General features: G+C 43.8%; 1 protein-coding gene across 1 annotated transcript in view; it reads right to left on the bottom strand.

The window, feature by feature from the left end:
- Positions 1 to 187: 187 nt before the first annotated feature.
- CLMP (CXADR like membrane protein) overlaps positions 188 to 21,294 on the bottom strand; it is a 98,809-nt gene continuing 77,702 nt past the window's right edge. The window contains 6 exon segments of the mRNA XM_054512233.2: positions 188 to 2,606; positions 2,609 to 2,853; positions 4,101 to 4,242; positions 5,032 to 5,154; positions 5,631 to 5,798; positions 6,497 to 6,698. Of these exon segments, the coding sequence (XP_054368208.1) occupies positions 2,554 to 2,606; positions 2,609 to 2,853; positions 4,101 to 4,242; positions 5,032 to 5,154; positions 5,631 to 5,798; positions 6,497 to 6,698 (933 nt within the window). The 3' untranslated portion in view covers positions 188 to 2,553.

Below are 21,294 nucleotides of genomic sequence, written 5' to 3'. Positions count from 1 at the left end.
TTTTTGTTTGTTTCATATTAAAGGATCAAATTTATTTGACTTAAAGTTAATGGAATATGGTTTGAAGCCAGAAGTGTCTCAGAACTTCATCTGAACCCAAAAACCTGACTCTAAGAGAAGTGTACTCTCATTGCTAAAACTTCACCCTTATCGCTCAGAATTTTCAATTCCTTAGAATTTCTCAGACTTTAGGTAGTTACCTGTTTTGTGAATTTTCTTGTAGATTTCCAGTGGGAATAGATACCCCAAATCTGGATATTCAACTGGTATTTTAGTCTTTTAGTAACTAACATGTTTAAATAACCTAAATCTCCACATCATGCAAAGGGGACTGATTCCTGCTTTCAAAGGCATATACAGGAAACATTAGGTTCAAAGGTGTAAATAATGATAAGAGCAAATTGCTTGTGATGATAGAGCTGCAGCCTCCAGAGTGTACTTGTTTGGCTCAGGTACTCTAGGAATGGGAATTCTCAGAATTTCATAGCAGAGGTGATAGGTTACCACACTACTAAAAGAATAAAAAAGAGTATGGAAGGGGTTTCTATCTTACAATGAGGCAGTATAAGAAGCATTCCAAATATGCCAGACTTCTTAAATTAATAGCAGACATTCTTTACATTACTTCCTCAATGTCTCTTATTTCCCAGCTTTTTATAAGAGGAAGACAAACCTCAGATTACAGTTTTCACCCAAGGATAAACCCCAATATCTTTCTCTTTTCTTCTTCTTCTTCTTAAAGAACCTTAGAGGGAAATGCATTTGCACTATATGAGGACTGTTTTGTGAGAATTAAATGTAGAAATGAAAAACCAGAGAAATGGGGCCAAATCCCAGATCTGCCTTTTCTCTTCAAGCATCTGATTCCCATTTTAGAAACAATGCTTTCATCTCCAGATTCAGCATGACTTTCTCTTTTAATCATAAATATTTTGCACTACCAATGGTGATCTGTTGACATTTGTCCTAAGGTCCTTACAGGGCTATTTCAGATCTACCATTCTTGCCATAGGATGAATTTGACTCACAGAATAGTCAACACTATTAAAAAGGCAAGTTCTTGTATTAGAGGCTGTGCTTTTCTTTTTATTTCTCACACACCTTTCTTCCATGAATCAACTCTTTGATGGTTATCCTGGTGAATCATTTCTGTTCATTGTTTCCAAGATGGTGACAGTTCGAATGTTAGCAGTCACTAATCCAGCCCTGTCCTGCCACCCATGAGTTATCCTCACCATCCCTTCCCTAAATATAATTCCCTTTCCTTCCAGACCTGGACTTCCTCAGAGGCTGGGAAATTACTGAATTTCTCTCTGTGTCAGCCTCTCAGGAGGGAATGATTATGACGTACTTGCAATGCCATTAGGAAACATTGGCAATCCCTGATCTTTTTGATAATTTAAGGCCTAGAATTATCAAAAGTCCCAGGTTCACACCCTTCTCCTAAAATGAAAGAAATGGAGGAAGCTCCAAGTTTGGTGTAATAGTAAACTTCCTTATACCACTCCTCAATATATTAAGAGAAAATTGATCTATCTAAGCTCCCTTTCTCGTTTAGTCAGTCTTGAAATTCTGATTTCATGTTCTCAGAAGAGAATGCAATGATATGTCAGATGATCTTTTAGCATCTCTGAAAGATCTCTCTTTCTCTAAAAGACTTCTAGGAAAATTGTCAAATGACACACAGTGAATGTTTTTTTGCTCCAGGTATCCAGCAGGGAAGTCCTCAGAGACGTCTGATTTGAGGGACAGTCCATAATTGTTCCAGTATATATTTCTGATATCTGTCAGTGACCCTCTGAATTCATTAAGATGGAAAGTTTTTCACAGTCCCCTGTCACACATTTTGAATTCCTTTCTTAGTTCTCTTATGGTTTGATAGAAGTGGGAGATTAGTAGTGGATAGAGGGGGAGAAACTCAAATCATTCTTCACCTCCCACTAGTTCAACTCCTTGTAAAATTAATATCCAAACCTTATGGTAAATGAAGTCAGGTCAGAAGAAATGTATTTCCTTTTTTGAAATTTCTCAGAAGCAAGATGCCCAGTACATGGTGCAGCTAGGTGAAATATAAGGCTGTGGGTTCCACTTGACTCTGAATAATCACAACAATCCAGTAGGTTTGCAGAAATGCATAGAAAATTTATGAACAACATCTCATTTCTTCTTGACAACGTTGAGCCGAAGTATTGATACAAAACATCTCAGGTGAGAAGTTTTAAGTGTGTTCAGTTCCCCTTTCCCCAGCCTTTTCCACCACAGGTCCTGGTCAACAAACACACAGATCTGGACCCCCGCTTTTCCCCACTCTGGTCTCAAGGCACCATGAGATGCTTTTTGGGAGATGATCAGTTTACATCCTTTTTCCTGTTTGGTGTCATATAAAGAAAGTGCTCATTTGCATCGGTTCCATGCAATGCTCACTGCTACTGAAACGGCCTGTCATCTGGTTCGAGGGGGTCGTGTGGCTGGTGACTGGGCTTCAGTGACTTCTATAGAAGAGTCCTAAGATCCTGACTCCCAGGAAAGCATGGGAGTCCAGTCCACTCTAATTCAGACGGTTCGGAAGGCCCTGCTCTGGCTGGGGATCATGCTGGGTGTGGTTCTGCTTTGGTCAGGGTAGCGTGGTGGACTTTCTTTGGTTCCGAAGCCCTCCCCTCCGGCCGCACTAGGCTGTAGGCATGGGTGGCCAGCCCTGGCTGGGGCGCCGCTTCGGTCGACAGCGTCCGCTGGCTGCGTGAGGCACTGTTTGCTGTGGAGCGCGTGGAGGAGGAACCGGAGCGTGAGCTCCGGGAGCCGGAGGAGGAGGAACTGGGTTTCACGAGGCGCGCTTTGGGGGCTTCCGCATCCTCCCTGAAGAGAAAAAACAGCAAAGGTAAACTTCAATGCCGACAAGACCGGGATGGCGTCCCCTATGGTTGCTTCCGTCTGAGGTTTCCCAATAAATGCCTCAAGCTGTAAACTTCACATGATACCACTGGAAGGCAGCCATTTAGGGGAATGGGCGCTTCCCCAGTCCCTGAGACTTCATGGTTGGCTTAGGCAAATGGATGTTTTGTAAGCCCTGAAGTCAACTCTGTTAGGCTGGGAGAGTAGGCACTCACCATTGAGATTGATTTGGGGTTTGTCTACATAAACCCTTATTTGTTTGTTTGTTTGTTTTTTGGTGGGCAGCAAAGCAAGGTTTATTGAGGATTGCAAAGTGATAGTACAAAGCTCCCAAGGAGGGAGGGGACCCCAGGGGGTTGCCCAATCCTTTAATTTTTTTTTTTAAGGTTTTTTTTTTTTTTTTTATTCGACAGAGAGAGAGCGAGAGCATGAACACAAGCAGGGGGAGTGGGAGAGGGAGAAGCAGGCTTCCCGCTGAGCAGGGAGCCCGATGTGGGACTCGATCCCAGGACCCTGGGATCGTGACCCGAGCTGAAGGCAGACGCTTAACGACTGAGCCACCCAGGCACCCTAATTTTTTTTTTAAGTAAGCTCCACACCAGCGTGGAGCCCAACGTGGGGCTTGAACTCACAATGCTGAGATCAAGAGTAACTGACTGAGCCCACCCAGGTATCCCTACGTAAACCCTTTCATGGCCCATAGGTTATACCCATTCTTGATTGTAGGCCCTTCATAAGTGCAAGTGAATCACAAGTAACCTAAAGTTGATCTTTTCATTCTCAGTTGAGGATAAATAGTTTCACAGTAAAGGCAAGATAAAACAGACCTTCTGTCCCTAGGCTGGAACTCCTTACCTAACCAGAATAATCCTTTTAACAGATTCATAGTTAAGAGGAAATGGGAGGGGCACCTGGGTGGCTCAGTCAGTTAAGCATCTGCTTCAGCTCAGGTCATGATATATTAGGGTCCTGGGATTAAGCCTCAAATTGGGCTCCCAGCTGAGGAGTGAGTCTGCCCATCCCTCTGCCTCTGCCCCACCACTCCCCCCTCCCCCTCCCCTCCCCCCCAGCTCCTGCTGTGTCTCTCTCCAATAAATAAAAAATCTTTAAAAAATAAAATAAGAGGAAATGGGACCTTTATGTTGGCTGGTCACTATACAGTTAGGTCTGGAAAGGAAGTCTAGTAGAAGGGATTTTGAAGGAAGGTTTACCGGATTTCATTAGGTCTTTCTTCTTCCTCATATCTCTCTTTGTCTTTCCTCCGGATCAGCAGCCATACCAAGAGGAAAATCAGCAGAGCTCCAGCCACCATGCCTGTCACTGCTCCTGCAACCATGCCGATGCTTTGTACATCTATTTTCTCAGAAACAAAAGCAGAGGTAAAACCAAACATAAGCTAGGAAATACCCGAACTTAAAAAAACGTAAGCCCTGGGACGCCTGGTTGGCTTAGTAGATGGAGCATGTGACTCATAATCTCAAGGACTCTTGATCTTGGGGTTGTGAGTTTGAGCCCCACCTTGGGAACAGCGTTTACTTAAACAAGCAAAACATAAGCCCCGGACAAGGTATTTCCAGATCTTTCTGTCTTCTTGAGTTTCCCATTTACCCTTGGTGTATGACTAACCCCTTTGATATTGAAAGGTAGCAGATCATGCCACCCCAAAATATGCCTCTTTGGCATTAGGACTATTTTAAGCTGATTTTTTTGAAGTAGGCTCCACACCCAGTGTGGGGCTTGAACTCACGACCCTGAGATCAAGAGTCTGTCCTCTACTGACTAAGCCAGCCAGGTGCCCCCTTCAGCTGATCATCTCTGAGAAACAGCAGACACAGGAGAAGTTCTAAAAACAAAGTAGAAGATACCCTTTTGTAAGGGAAATTTACATTTATAAAGGAAATCTCCATTTGGTCCTCTCCTGGACAGAATAAATTTCTTTAGGAAGCTGACAAATTCATACAGGTTCCTAAACAGAGAGTGAGTTCCAAGATTGGAAGGGTCATCGCAACTGCTGAATTGATTTTAGCAACAGCCACGTCCTTCTGGAAATAAAGGTTTTTACTTTGACCTTCCTCTTGTGATTAGAGGTGTTTTACACGGAACCACAATGCAGACGCAGGAACAAGCCCCTTGGATACTTACACTGTACAGTCACTCGCACCACACAGCTCTCCTTCCCAGCCTCATTGCCCGCTGTGCATTGGTAGAGCCCAGAGGACGCCATGGTGAGATTGTGTAGCAGAACACGTCCAGGGTTACTGTAGTCTACACACAAGCAGAAGGAACGACTGTAATCCTCTTAGTGTGACAGGGTCTCTGTTTACTGTTCACCTCATTGCATCATTGACCTAAGATGCTCTAATACAGTTTGCTAAGGAAGAGATGATAGATTTTTTTGGAATGTGGAAAGAAAGGTGAACATTCTTTGAAGTTGCACATCCTCAAGGGTTACAAAAGGCTGGGAACTGTGTAAGGGATAGTCAGTACGGTAATTAGGTATCATGGATCTGCGGTACATCTCTCCCTCATTTCTTTTGCCGCTTATGTGCCATTTGAGGAAAGAAAAGACGGATTTTTTTTTTTTTTTTCCCTGTCCGGGTTGACGGATGAAAAATAGAAGCTCAAAGAGGTTCGGCAGTGTGTTCAAGGTCACATGGTGAGTTGCTGACAAAACCAGATTTAGAATTCATGGCTAGAGTACCATTCTGTTGTCTCAGCAGACTGGTGGAAAGATGACTTACCAATCCTGGACTTGGGAGGGAGATGTTCATCCTCTCCCTCCTTCTCCCGGATTCGCTGCCAGTAATACATGATGGGCTTTGTGCCAGAGGCTGACTCACACTGCAGGGTCACGTCACTTCCTTCTGTCAGCTCTCCTTCCAACTCGCATATGGGCTTTGATGGTCTCACTGGCAAAAAGAAAAAGCTTCAAAGATCGCCAAACACCAGATTCTGTGGAAGAACTACGTCCTGTTGAGCTGTTTCTCTAGCCATCTGTTAAGGTCCACTTTTGAGTGGGGATTCAGTAGCCTTTTGCTATGCAACCATGCTTTACAGCACCCCCAGAAATACACCCACCTCCATCCCCCGCACACACATACACCCAATTCCAGCTGCTTCCAGTGGTGCTGTTGTAGTTTTCAGAGGCTGCCCCAGAAACTCCCATCATTTCTCAAAGAAGACACTGTTACTTAATTGGAAGTTTTAGGAAAGCTGAGTGTGATTTTACTAATACTGAAACGGGGATAGAAGTCCATTAACTTGGAAGCAGTTAAACAGAACTTAGTAGCTTTTGCTGCCAGAAACCAGAAATGGAGTTGAATCGTATCTCAGAGATGTAAGGTAAATATAAGAATACCATTTAAACATTAGAGGATATTTAAATTTTGTAAGTGGGTTCCCATGGAAAATTGTGATTGTTCTTTCTTCTTTTATTATGTCTAAAATAGAGAACATACTTCTTCCCAGGGAACTGGACTAGGTGATCTCTGAATGTATAATACAGGGTATCAAACAAAAGGTTATGTACCACCATGGGGCATTTGGCTGTTCCTCACAGAGACCTTATTAATAAGATGGAGGCGTTTACCTTGACACTCTAGCTTACCTAAGACTTTTAAGATGACATGGCTCCACACATAGCGCCCTGAATTCTTCACTTTGCAGCTGTAGCGGCCCTCATCACTGGGCTTCAGAGGCTCAATCTGCAGGGAAGCATCTCCTGCCAGGAAGTTGGAAGCAAAGGCCACTCGGCCCTTCTGCTCCTCAGTCAAGTTACTGTAGACATGACGGCTGGAGTAAGTGATCACCTGTGAGACAGACCAAGCCAGAGTCAGGCAATGGGGATCTCGGCCTTCATCTTTTGCTGATGTCCAGATGGGGAAAGGGGATACTCCTAATGGAACCAAGTAGTCAAGCCCATGGCTGATTTCTAAGGGTCAAGAGACCTCTGTTCTAAATGAAGTTAAAAGTACCATATGTTTGTCTAGGCCTTGCTTCTCCTTCCCAAGATAATACCTCTTATTTGTGTAGCATTTTAATTACAAAGTAGTAACTGTTTCATTAAACGCTGAGAACCATTTCATTTCATAGGTAAGGGATTTTACATTTGAATTACATGTTCAATCAAGTTCACACAGCTAAGTCAAGGAAGGAAGGGAATGCACAATAAATGCATATAAGGGTATCAAGTGTTGGCTGTGAGGAGATTTAGTTGAAAATGATGGAGAGGAGACTTACCTTTTCCCTGCATACCCCTCCCCCTTTTTTTGAGAGAGAGAGAGAGCAAGCAGGCTCTACACCCAGCCCAGTGCAGAGCCCAACACGGGGCTCAATCCCACCACCTTGAGATCATAACCTGAGCCGAAATCAAAAGTCAGACGCTCAACAGACTGAGCCACCCAGGCGCCCCTCCCCCACATACCCTTTCTGACTTTCTAATTTCCCGCCACCTGCATGTGAGGTATTCAAAATATACTACACTCCTTTTGCTCAGCACTTTTACATCTAGTTAATTTCCCACATAGTGTTTTTGCAAGTTAAGTAGTTCCTCCCCTTCTCTCTGGTTTCACTTCCCATGGTTTCAGTACCCGAGGTCCAGAAGCAGATGATCCTCCTTCTGCCATATTGTCAGAAGGCCAATTGTAGTCTAACACGTATCACAGAGGCACTGTATCATCTCACATCATCACAAGAAGAAGGGGGGGGGTATGGTACAGTAAGATTTTGAGAGAGGGAGAGACAACATGGTATATATAGGATGTGGCACTATTCATGGTTTCAGGCATCCAGGGGGGATTTGGGAACATATTCTGCACAGATAAGAGGGGAATCCTGTAGCCATTATCCCCATTGCAGACAAGTAGCAGAACTGGGATTTGAAAATAACCATCTAAGACCGTTTAGTTCATGATCCTGGTATACCAGTTACTTCTCTCCCACTTCCTGTGGCCATCTGCATTCATTTCACTGCTCATTAAGTGCTCTTCCAGAAAGTTTGGAAACGAAGGCAAAAAAGTGACACTATAAAATCAATCTGTTTTGTTCTTACAAAAGTTTAGAGTCCAGGCGAGGGGACTGGAGGAGTTAAAGAGGAGAAGTCAATGCTTAAAATTCAAGTCTGATACAGAGGACTTCATTGTTTGGCTTTCCTTTTGGGGGGCTTCACTGCCGATTAGTAAGAGGAAGTCAGTTGGGAAAAAATTACATCCCTTCCTACCATAAAATACACATGAGCATCATGTCTTTGTGTCTTTGTTTTTCCAGGTAGGGACATCAAAGTTTGGATTTCTCTAACAACAACAACAACACCAAAAATCCTGGGGCGCCTGGCTGGCTCAATGGGTAGAGTATGTGACTCTTGATCTTGGGGTTGTGCGTTCAAGCCCCTCGTTGGGTGTGGAGCCTACTTAAAAATCATCATCATCATCATCATCACCATCATAATCATCTCAAGTTTTAGTGAAATTTCATCTGCCTGCATCATAGCCTGAAGTTCTTGAATCCTTCCCTGGTTCTGTCTGTCCATCATCTCACTCCTGTTAGTAACAAAACCACGCTGTTCTTGTCCACCAAGACTTCAAGCTATATAACTTCAGCTTTGCCCTTTCTGCCCTTCAGCATATTCTTAAACTCATTTGATTTCAAATGTCAGCAAACATTCATGGGATGACTGCTTCCCATCAGGTCAGGGGGAGGCTATACAGATGAGTAAAACCCTCTTCCTGTCTTCAAGTAATTTAGAATCTAATGGGATTAACAAGGAGAGAAGTATAGACATAGAAAAAGGATTAATTAACTTGAAATAGTATCAGAGAGAATGTCCCAGAAAAGTTGGAGGCATTTGAGTTAGGCTTTGAGAGATAAGCATACTAAATGAGAGACAACAGAGTCAGGGAGAAGAGGGCTGCAGGGAGCACTCCAGATACACGGAAGGGCACTAAAAACAGACACACAAGCATACGGGAGTCTCCCGTGCACATTTCTGGCAAGCCCATCCTCAATCATGTGATGCCCTGCAATACATCAAATGCTTTCCTGAAAAGATTTGAGGCCATCCAATAAAATGTCCATCAGTTCTCTGTCCATTATATCAAAATTCTTCAGTATCATCCTTTTTGCCCTCACCACCTTTCTGAGAAATGTGTTTTTGCCTTTCCCTGCATGCTCTTTTTCATCAGCAAATTATTTATTGAGCTTGATGCCAGGGTACGGTGCCCGAAAACGAGCAGGAATAAGACACAGCTCCTACCCTGGGGACCTCACAGTCTTCGGTGGGGGTAGTATGGGGGAGAAGAAAGTAGGAGAAAAGTACAGGTAGACACTGTCGCTGATAATAAACTTAAGACATTTTCGGTATTTGACTTTGCCCGCTCATTTCAACCAGCCCTGCTACTGTGATAATTCTCATATCCTTATCTCTGTCCTGACATAGTTTTGAGCTCTGGTTTCATATTTTCAGCTGCCCCACTGCTGTGTATTTCTGCCCTCTCCAATCCACTTTACATAACGATGTAAGTGGATGCCAAGTTAACACTAATGTAAAACTCACATCAGCTCTTTTCCAGCTTAAAACCCTTCAGTGGCTCCCTACCACCTCCAAATGATGACCAGATTCAGTCTATAGTTCTCACAGTGACCTCTGCATTACCTTCCCAGTCTCAATTCCTTTTATCCACCTCCCATATCTGGGTACCATCAGATAACGTTGTCTCCCTTTCTTTAGTATCACTCATGCTTTCTTGTACTCAATGCCTCTGCCCACTGCATTTTTCCATGGAGAAACTCTCTTTTCTCCATCTCTCCACATGAAGAATTCCTATTCATTCTTTCGGGGCACCTGGGTGGCTCAGTTGGTTAAGCATCCAACTCTTGATTTCGGTTCAGGTCATGATCTCAGGGTCATGAGAGAGAGCTCCACGTTGGGCTCCGTGCTCATGGGGAGTCTGCTTGAGATTCTCTCCCTCTGCCCCTCTCCCCACTCATTCTTTTTCTCCCTCTCCCTCTTAAATAAATAAATCTTAAGACAAAAAGAATTCCCTTTCATTCTTTCGAACCCAAAATCAATGTTGACTTCTCATGAAACCTTCCCTTCACTCAGACTAATGGCTTTTTTTTTTTTTTCCTTCTCACCCACAGCATCTCTTTGCAGCATTTTTATATGAGGAGAAATGGTGAAAGACTTGGGCTCATAGGTTGCTAGATCCCCTTCCTATAATGCTGGGTGTTGTCCAGGAGATCCTTGGGGCATTCTGGTTTTATATATGTCTGTTGTCCTTAATTGTCTCTGGCTAGGCTATAATGCAACTCTGCAATCCTTTATTGAATACCCATTTACTGAAAACATACTCTGTGCTTAGCACTGTGCTAGAGATGATACCAATACAAAGAAAATTGTTCTATGGAAGTGTTGAGGGCCAGGACATGCCACCCCAGAATATGCCATTTTGCATGTGCATAAGAATTTCAAATGCTAAAGGCATTTGAGTTCTTTTTTTTTTTTTTTTTTTTTTAAAGATTTTATTTATTTATTTGAGAGAGAGAGAATGAGAGACAGAGAGCATGAGAGGGAGGAGGGTCAGAGGGAGAAGCAGACTCCCTGCCGAGCAGGGAGCCCGATGCGGGACTCGATCCCGGGACTCCAGGATCATGACCTGAGCCGAAGGCAGTCGCTCAACCAACTGAGCCACCCAGGCGCCCCGGCATTTGAGTTCTTGAAGTCCCTTGACATAAAGCAGAGCCTCCCAAAAGAATTTAAGTGTCATAAATCACCTCCTGAGAACAACTCTAATCTCTTCTAGGAGACCAGAAATGGGCACCACACCCAGACAGACAAAATCACAAGCTAGCATATCTCCCATCTGTTCTTCTAAGGGCCCATTTATCTTCCTCAAAAGTCATTTGCTTTTCCCTAAGTGTCCTCCCTCATCTTCCCTTTTCCCTACTAAGTTAGGTATATAGCCCAAATTCTAGCCACCCCTTGGAGTTACTCATCTGTGGGTACTTAGTCCCACACGTTACATACATGGTACACAGAAGTTAATAAACTTTGTTTTGTTTTTCTCCTATTAACCTGTCCCTTTGTTGTACACCTGAAACTAGTAAAACGTTATATGTCAAGTGTATCTCAGTAAAAATTTAAAAAAAAATTTTTTTAAGAGAGAAAACAAACCAACCAACAAATATCTGTCTTTTATTGGTCTAATTTATAGTGCCCCAGCTGGAAAACCTAGGAGAAGAAAGGGGAAAAGATATTTTTCCCCCTCTCCTACAGTTTTAAAGGACAACTTAAAAAAAAAAAAAGCTAAAATTATGACTTTCATATACATAGAAAATAAGCATGTGTCAAAGATTTTATTTAACTCATTAATAAATGATGGAATCAGAAAGATTTTGCAACAGGTTCAAATGAGAATCGGACAAAGGTTTGTAGTCTCCTTTGGACAAAATTCATTTGCATCTCTATAAACAGGAACCACCGCCATGCTATGGATATGGAAACAGGGACATCAGTATGGGCATTCCATAAGTTAATTTCTATTTCTGTGGAAATTAATATGTGAGGAAAATTAGACCATAATTCATCTGAAAATTTGGAGTCTAAGCATGAAGACAATGTTTGGGAGGGACCTCCCTATGGTATACTGTATGTGGGGGTTGAGGGCAAGTGTTCAGGCTGGGGTAGAGAGAGATCCTCTATTGGTATGATTGGCATGACAGTAAGGGGAATTAGATTCCTTGAAGGCTGCTCCCCTCTGCCCCCACTCCCCTACTGCCCCCTCCCTCAGCAGGTGGTTTCACAGTTCAACTCTCTGGGTCTCTAGATTAGAATTCCTGCAGGACTACTGAGAAGAGCATGGGGGAGTGTTTCCTTCTGACTGGGATGAGGGGTGCCAGGGAAATGGGAGCTGGCTTCACTGGGACAGCATCACCAGCTGCTCCTGAAGGCTAAGATGAGCTCTTCAAAGACATTTTACAGCAAATTGGTAAGCATGACCAGTTAGAGAATATTTAGGAAAGGGAAGAGAGGGTAGGAAGAAGAGGAGTGATCCATCCACATCCATCCAGAGGTAGAAATGGGAGCAAAAGCCAGATTTGAATGTTAAGCTAAAGAGATCCAAGAGCACAGTCATTTATTCAACAAATTTTGAGCCTCCACAATTTGCCAGCAGCATCAGTTGTAATGCTTGGGAGATATCAGTGAATAGAGCACGTGAAAATCCCAACCCTTGGGGAGCATGCATTCTGGTGGCAGCAAACAGACATGGAAGAACATTGTATGGTACATTAGACAATACTATGAAAATAATAGAACAGGGAAGGGGGGTTGTCGGCCAGGGGGACAGACTGCAATTTAAATAAGGTGGTCGAAGTAGACCTCACTGGAAGGAGACATGAGAGCATGTCTTGAAGGAGACACCGAACTAGCCTTGGGGAAAGGGAGTTCCAAGCGAAGAAAAGAGCAAAGGCAGAGACCCTAAAGTGGAAGCATGCCTTGGCATGTCTGAGGAACATCAAAGAGGCCAGGTCACTGGAGTAAGCCAGGAGAATAGTAAATGAGGTCAGGCAGTGGGGCCAGATACTGCAGGGCCTCTGGGCCATTGTGAAGATGATGGCTTTCACTCTGCGGGAAGTGGGGGGCTATTATAGGATTTTGAGTAGAAGAGTATCATGATATGATTTGTTTTGAGAATAGGCTGTAGGAGGCCAAGAATGGAAACAGAAAAACCAGTCAAGAGTCTACTAGAGTTGGGGTGCCAGGGTGGCTCAGTCGGTTAAGCATCTGCCTTTATTTATAATTTTTTTTTTTAAGATTTTTATTTATTTTTTGACAGAGAGAGACACAGCGAGAGAGGGAACACAAGCTGGGGGAGTGGGAGAGGGAGAAGCAGGCTTCCCGCGGAGCAGGGAGCCTGATGTGGAGCTTGATCCCAGGACTCTGGGATCATGACCTGAGCCGAAGGCAGACGCTTAACGACTGAGCCACCCAGGCGCCTCTTAAGCATCTGCCTTTAGCTCAGGTCATGATCCCAGGGTCCTGGGATCCAGCCCTGGGTTGGGCTCCCTGTTCAGCGGGGTATCTGCTTTTCCCTCGCCCTCTGCACCCCCTTCCGCCCGCTTGTTCTTGTTCTCTCTCTCTCTGTCAAATAAATAATCTTTTAAAAAATGTTTATTTGTGGCATGAGGGAAAGAGAGGAGTTCAGGGCCACTCTCCGGTTTGGGCATGAGCCTATGAAAAGAGAGAACAGCTATCAACCAAGAGAGAAGATGGAGCGGAGGAGGTTTGAAGTCAGAGTGTGCAGGGTGAGGTGGATCAGGAGCTTAGTTTTGGACTTCCTACGTTTGAGATTACCTCTTCAGACACCCAAAGGAGGCATGGGGTAAAGCAGTTGCATATAAATGCGTTGGATATTCAGGAGGGAGGCCTGGAAATACACTTTTGGGAATTCTAAGCTTGTGGATGATTATTTAAAGACACGAGACTGGATAAGATCCCTGATGGCACAAATATAGGATTAAGAAAAGGAGGGGGAAATGAGGGTCTCCAAATAGTGGATGTCTAAACACAAAGATTAGAACTCATTACAATAGCACCAACCTCAGAGTGAAATCGATGACTAGATGTCATCTGTTTAGCTGACTATTCAAGTCCCGCCTTTGCTCACATTTCCAGCCTTACCCCTGGATGACAACTCGTCTTTCTCCTACCCTCTCTTTCATAAAGACTCAGTGAGTTGTACCCTGAAACCACCCGCCTCAGGGGGAGACAGTAGGAGGATGGGGGTAGGGGGAGCAGTCTTGAAGAGGTCTGATTACTCATTATCCTACCAATTGAGGATCTCTTCCTACCCCAACCTGAACACTTGCCCCTCACCCCCAAGACACGAAGGGAGGTCCCTCAGAACATCATCTTCATGCAGTGGAATATTCTGGAAAGTACAGGAAATGCACGATTTCAGTCAAAGGTCCAGTGTTTACTCCCAGACAAAAGTTCTGTCTTGAATGTCTGCATTCTTTTCAATAGAAGCTGTAAATTATAGGGGAGGGGACAAAGGGAAAGCAAGGATTTAGCTTTAGGAATTTGGGGTTTAGATCCTAGCTCTGAAATCCGTCTTGGGCAAGGGCCTTCAAAGTCTAAAAGGTTCTCTGGAGCCAAGTTTAAGGTCTAATTTTCCTCATGTATTAAAAGAAAATTAGGGGGCGCCTGAGTGGCTCACTCGGTTAAGCGTCTGCCTTCGGCTCAGGTCATGATCCCAGAATCCTGGGATCGAGCCCCGCATCGGGCTCCCTGCTCAGCGGGGAGTCTGCTTCTCCCTCTCCCTCTCCCTGCCACTCTGCCTACTTCTGCTCTCTCTCTGTCAAATAAATAAAATCTTTTAAAAAAGAAAAAAGAAAATTAGGACAATTCTTAGCTACCGACCTCACAGGCTTATAGTAAGAATTTTAAGAGCAGAAATCTGTGAAAGGACATCATTCCTTTGCTCACTGACCATTTCGTGACTACTCTGGGCGAAGCACAGCCCTTGGCTCTGGCCTTAGGAAAATATGCATTAGGCCTAGAAAGGAAAATCCATCAACACAATGCAATACTTTCCGCCGGGGAGTTTTGTTTTTATTTAACAAACACATACATGGTATTTATTTTGTTCGAGGCACTGTTCTAAATGCTTTACAAGTATTAACCCCTTGCATTAAAGAGAAAAAAAAAATACGGCAGTGAAAAGTTCACGGAAAGATTAAGGAGATTAAGGAAGTGAGTCTCCCCAACAAACTGCTTAGACTTAGACATAAGGGCATTCTCTCGTTTAATACATTCTTTAGAGAGGGCCTTCGATGAGGTGGAAACATAGATCCTAATCTGAAACTGGGGCAACTGCAGTTTATCCTGCTCCAGTGGGGTCATTCTCTTGGACCCTCCTGTGTTCACTGATTCATAACTACATTTCCCATAGAGCCTGGGCATCCCGGAAAGCAGTTCCTAGGGCCCGGGAGAGGTTTCTTGCCTATTCTTATCCCTTAAAATGCAAACAACCTCCTGTTTCCAGGGTGCGGCCAGGGATCAGGAGAACAAAGGCAAAAGAAATGTAGATAAAATTAAATCTCCTTACAACTTGCAGCCCATTGACAAATACTTGAGGCATGCAGAGTATGACCTTCCTCCAGGACTCCCAACGGTCTTAATGGTAATGCCTTGGCAAAAGGCAACCTTAGCTTGACAACAGCCAGACCTCCAGGACCTGTCTTTTTTAACATATGAAAATCCTTTTGGAAACTTCCTTCATTTCTGCCCCCTCCCAATGTAAAAGTATAGTCAATTGCTCCTCAAAATCTAGAATTTTTTTTTTTTTAAAGAATTTATTTATTAATTTGAGAGAGAGAGGGAGGGAGAGAGAGCACAAGCAGGGGGAGCAGCAGGCAGGGGAGAAGGAGAAGCAGGTTTCCCACAGAGCAGGGAGTTGGATGCGGGGCTCGATTCCAGGACCCTGAGATCACAACCCAAGCCGAAGGCAGTCGCCTTAGTCGACTGAGCCACCCAGGTGCCCCAAGGCAGCTCTTTCTGCCCCTGGGTCCAGTCCCCGTGCTTTAATAAAAACCTTTTTGCACCGAAAACATCGCAAGAATTCTCTCTTTTTTTAAGTAGGTTCCAAGCCCAGCATGGAGCCCCAAGAATTCTTTCTTGACCGCTTGCTCCCGGACCCCACATCACATCACATTAGCCAGCACCATGTTTGAGGAATTTCTTTGTCCTACCTCACTGCTTTTTGTTTTTCTCCCAATCAGATAAAACCTATGAACTCTGACCCAGGAAAAAAAAAGTACATATTATTTTGCAAATAATTTGATAGGGTTCCTAGCATCCAATGAAAACTCTGTGCTTTAGGAGACTCAGACCTGGAAGAGCCAGGTCGCAGCCCTTCTGATACGGTACTTGTCTGTTTTAAATGTTTGCAGGGTGTTCTTGGCCCCACATCCTGTTGCGTTGCATAGAGAGGATACGTTTCTTGGGGTGGTGGCAGGCCATAGAAATGGCAACTCAGTGGGACAATATGGGACAATAGGGAGAGGAGGAAATATATTAGCAACAGGAAAAAAACTGGAAGCTTTAGAGCTTACCTCCTCTTAAGATGGAGAGCGGGCTGATGTTTGGAGGTAGGACAAGTGAGGTGGGGAAGCCTCACAGGTACTCAATTCATGTTACTTTCTTTCTGACTTTTTCGTATTACCTGGTAGGTGCATAATCACCACAAGCGAGTCTGTGCTTCCTAGGAAGAATGAAGAGATTCTAAACCTAGAAATCCGTTAAGAGCTGGGTATTTGTTTTTAAATGTCTTAAATTTTTATCTCAGGTAAACTCTATGCCACACATGGGGCTCGAACTCATGACCCCAGAGATCAAGAGTCGCATGCTCTACTGACTGAACCAGCCGGGCACCCCAAGAGCTGGGTAATTTTTAGGAATTTGGGGGTTTTGTGGGATTTGGGAAGTTGGTGAACCTTTCAGGTCTAGGGGATTTCTTTCTTGTGCATGTTAATATTTGGACTAACATCAGGAAATACTTTTGAAAGTCACATTTGACTTTGGAGAGACTTAGTAGGTGTGGTCCACAGTAGACTCTGGCTGATTTAAGTCTACCGGAGTAAGAGCTTTCAAACTTTGAACAGACTTACATCAAGAAATACATTTTCCTCTGTGACCCAGCACGCCCGTAGAGTGCACATAGACAACTGAAGCGTAAGTTTCATGAAATAGTATATGTGCAATACACTGATATTTTCCAGACTGTGTTTAAAAAAAAAAACAAAAAACAGTCTGCTCACTTAGAATCCACTACTGGGTCCTGATTTTGAAAAAACACTGCACCAGGGCACAGTGATTGAGAGTGAGCCAGCAGGGAGGTCAACTGGTTTACATTCAAATGGGAGCCCCTCCACTTACAGCTCTGCACCTACGGTTGGTTAATTTACCTTTCTAAACCTTAAGTTCCTCAACTGTAAAATGGGAGTAAGCTACTTCATCGGGTTTTTGTGGGAATGAGATAGTAAGCACTCACGATCACTTTTATTAGGCTGGTTCTGGGTTCATGAAAGCCCCTAAGGTTTCCAAGCTTGTCCAGCCCAGTACCCAGAGAACATTAGTCATTCCATTCATTTGTATAGCAAAGCCCCCCTAGCTGAAAGCCTCCATCTGTTTTCCTTCTCTTGTGCACACTGTGGACTAAAGTTCAGCTCTCTGAAGGTGGCGCCTAAGGCCAGTGCAGCCTGGACTATGCCTCATCTTTGGTCCCTGTCCTCGCATCTCTGAATAGCCACGTCCCCAAGCTCGACGTCCCTTGATTCTGAACAACACCCTCTGATGTGTCTTTGTCTTGGATCATGTGGTCTTCTCTCCTTTTGAAATGCCTCTCTTACTTTGGCTTAAACAACACCTACACAGACCTCAAGACCAAGCTCAAGGCCTACCTTCTGTGTATTAGAGCCTTTCCTGGATAGAATCATTGACTTCCTCCTGAGAGCTTCAGCCCTTTGGACATATCCCCACCACAGCACTTAGTACATACAGGTAGGGCTGATTCCCTAGTGCTTTTCTCCCCTTTCCCCCAAATCTTGTCCCATTATTTAATGGGAAAAAAAGGGGGGTGGGGGGACAACTAAGGTAAGTATTTAACATCTTTGGAGAGCAGACATTGTACAACCCCAAAATAATCTTACTGTAATTAAATAACCATTGCCTAATATGAGCATTTCACACCCATTTAGGACACAGGTTGGGCTCAGTACCAGCCTTGCGATTTGGCTCAGTTTTTTTCAGAGGCACATTGAATATCAGGTACGTGTGTGTCTCTTTGTCTTAGTTGTGGTTTTAATTCTAGGAAATGTAGAGCTGAGGCTAAGCCCTTGCTCGGCGGGGTGGGGGCGGTGATGGGAGAACAGTGAACATAAATGTAATCCTTTTGCAAACAAACAAAAAATGAAGCACATGAATTGCAGCTGTTGTGGGGCCATGTGTCTCGTGATGTTCCTAATGGACCTGTGAACAACGCAGTTTTAAAGAGAAAAGAGAGGAGGAGGCGGGACAATTTGTTAAGACTTTATGGGGCAGATGGAGCAGCTCAGCTTTCTGGCAGGTGCTCTGCTGTGTCAGGCCCTGCCTAGCAATCATGCACCTGCCTCGAACAGAAATAGATGTAGGCTTCTTTCTCTGTTTTTGATCCAAGATTTTTCTTTTCTTTCTTTTTCTTTCCTTCTTTCCTTCTTTCTTTCTTTTTTAAGATTTTATTTATTTATTCATTCATTCAGAATGTGAGCAGAGGGAAGGGCAGAGGGAGAGGGAGACAGAGCCTCTCAGGCAGACTCTCAGCATGAGCCTGATGCGAGGCTCAATCCCAGGAACCCTGAGATCACGACCTGAGCCAAAATCAAGAGTCGGAAGCTCAACCCCTTGATCAGGAGTTTTCTTCCTCAATATCAAAGGGGGAAAGGGAGAAAGGAGGTGGCCAGAGGGGTTTGACATGGGAATGAGAACATCTCTGCCCTAATTTCTCCATACAAAAAATAGAGGGGAAAGTCTCAGTTGTGTGTTTGTGACTGACCCTGGAGGAGATGTTCACTCAGACTTTGGAAATTAACTATGTTTCCATCCCTAGAACCTGGAGGAAAGCTCCAGAGTTCTAGAGGACATGTTATCTACCTAGGCTGAGATTCAAATATTCCCCAAACTGCCTACCTGCCCAAAAATGTTCCTGCATATTTGAGCCTCCTAGACAAAAGTGAGGGAGCCAATTCCGCTCGGATTGAAATGCAAGGCTAATCTTGGTGTCCAGGTCATTGGCTAGCCTATCTTAGGCACCACATCCAGTCCAGCCCCTCCTGTATTTTCTTTTTCTTTCTTTCTTTCTTTTTTTTTTTTCAGATTTATTTATTTATTTGACAGAGAGACAGAGAACACAAGCAGGGGGAGCAGGAGAGGGAGAAGCAGGCTCCCCACTGAGCAGGGAGCACGACGTGGGGTTCTATCCCAGGACCCTGGGATCATGACCTGAGTCGAAGGCAGATGCTTAACCAACTGAGCCACCCAGGCGCCCCCCCACCCCGCCCCGTATTTTCTCTCTCACCCTCACTCATTCCCAACATGGTGGCAAATTTACCCACTAAATTTGTGTATTACGCCCATCTTGATATTCCAGCTACCCATGAATATAGTGTAAGCCCCTATTGTATAGTCTGAAATTGTTCAGCTGATCTTGCTTCTACTCAAGACTCCTTTAAATCAGAGTGCCATTGCACAGGGCTGGAGTGATCGCCTAAGATGTATCTATGTCCCTGTCGCTCCTAAAATCTTTCAAGAACTCCATGACAATATAGGAAAGTATCTGAGCTCCCTAACCTGTTATACAAGACCTTTCATGTTCTGGTCCTGCAACCTCTGCAAGCTCACATTTTGTACTCCACCTATGCTCACTGCTCATGATTTCCCAGAACTTTCCAGCCTTTGTGTCTACACTCTTGTGATTTCCTCGGGGCAATGAGGAGATTTCTGTCAGCACTCAGATCAGCTGTGATTTCTTACAGGAGCTGCCCTTGACCTTTCCCCTTCTCCAACTACTTTCGGCCAATGGCGCCTCCTTTATATTCATCTAGAACACTCTGCTAATCTCCATCATGATCTCCGTCACTTAGTTCTCAAGTTGTCTCTTCACCCATTTATCTCTTCAACTACCTCCTTTGTGACTGAGTATGTGGATAGTGGGAATCCAGTAGTGACTCCATTTAACCTAAATCGATTTTTGAGGGATACCTGGGTGGTTCAGTCGGTTAAGCGTCTGCCTTCAGCTCAGGTCATGATCCCAGGGTCCTGGGATCGAGCCCCTCGTCATGCTCCCTGCTCAGCAAGGAGTCTGCTTCTCCCTCTGCCCCTGCCTGCAGCTCCCTCTCTTGTGCTCTCTCTCTCTCTGATAAATAAATAAATAGATAATAAATTAATTAATTAATTTAAAAAATAAAAATAAATAAATAAAATAAATTGATTTTTGATCTTTTAGAACTTGCGGTACTGCCAAGCTTTTTCCAGCATCAGGGCCTTGGCACAATTGTTTCTGTCTGGAATAATTTTCTTCCCACATTCTCCTTATTTCCTACACAACACGGATTATAATTTCAAATTATTTATGAAGGTAACATAGCTGGTAATTAACAGCCCAGGTATTTTTTTTTTTTAAAGATTTTATTTATTTATTCATGAGAGATAGAGAGAGGCAGAGGCAGAGGGAGAAGCAGGCTCCCCGCAGAGCAGGGAGCCCGATGCGGGACTCGATCCCAGGACCCTGGGATCATGACCTGAGCCGAAGGCAGTCGCTCAACCGACTGAGCCACCCAGGCACCCCGCACAGCCCAGGTATTGACATCACAGTGCCTCATTTCAAACAGCAAAATGGGTGACCTTAAGCCCCTTTCTCACTTTGTGTGTTGTGTCTGGGCACACGCTGTATGGAGTTCCTTATGTGAAAAATGAGACTAATAACCCTAGTTATGAGGATTACGTTAAATGAGATATTATGTGCTAAACAGACTGGAACCTGGAACATAGCTTAATGTTTAGAGCTCTCTACTTAAAAAAAAAAAAGTTTGGTTTTGTTTTTTGGTTTTTGGTTTTTTTTTTTTTAATTACTGAATGGGTTTGCACTGTAAACTCCAGGAAGGTGGGGACTTTGATATCTTCTTCACTATTGTATCCCAGTGCCTAGCTTGGCATACAGTATTTGCTAAATAAATCCATGTGCTCTGAATGACTGAATAAATTGCGATCCTTACTTTGGAGTGTTAATTAAAGACAAGTAGGGAACTGTGGCTGCTTAAAGCCATGTTAGTGGTCTGCTTTAGTCAGCAATAAACTTTTAAGCCTTATATTCACTTTGCTACATAAACAAGCAGCTCTTTTTTTTCTTTAGTTTAAATGAAAACACTTGCCTGAAAGTTAGATGAGTGCAGTCATTCTTTTTAAATTTTTGTGAGAGGAACACAGCTCTTATTTACTTTATTCAGAACAGAGAGTATCATGTCTACGACTGACTAAGAATTTGCCGGAATAAGTATGCTCAGTTTAAGGTGACCTTGCTCTACGGAGAACAGAGAGTCTCAGGATGACGAACTATGAGAACAAAATGACAAGCAGTATCAAAATGACAAAGTGATGTAGGAGCTGAAATCCAACAATGATCCTGGGTTTTACTTTAGTGAAAACTTTAGTTTCTTCCAGCACAAACCATCTTATGAAATCAGGGGTATGGACAGAGAAGAAGAAAAGACAACCTTTCACTTTTTAGTAGGGCAAGAGGTAAAGTTCTGAAAAGGAAGAAAAGTCTAAAGTCAGTTTCCCTGGCTTATTTTATGTGACTTTTTAAAATCACA

The sequence above is a fragment of the Mirounga angustirostris genome, unplaced genomic scaffold (assembly GCF_029215605.1).
Source record: "Mirounga angustirostris isolate CCGP_5_RB_7025 unplaced genomic scaffold, mMirAng1.0.hap1 SCAF_13, whole genome shotgun sequence".
NCBI lineage: Eukaryota > Metazoa > Chordata > Mammalia > Carnivora > Phocidae > Mirounga > Mirounga angustirostris.
Note: the sequence above shows the minus strand (reverse complement) of the source record. Positions and strands in the feature narration are given on the sequence as shown.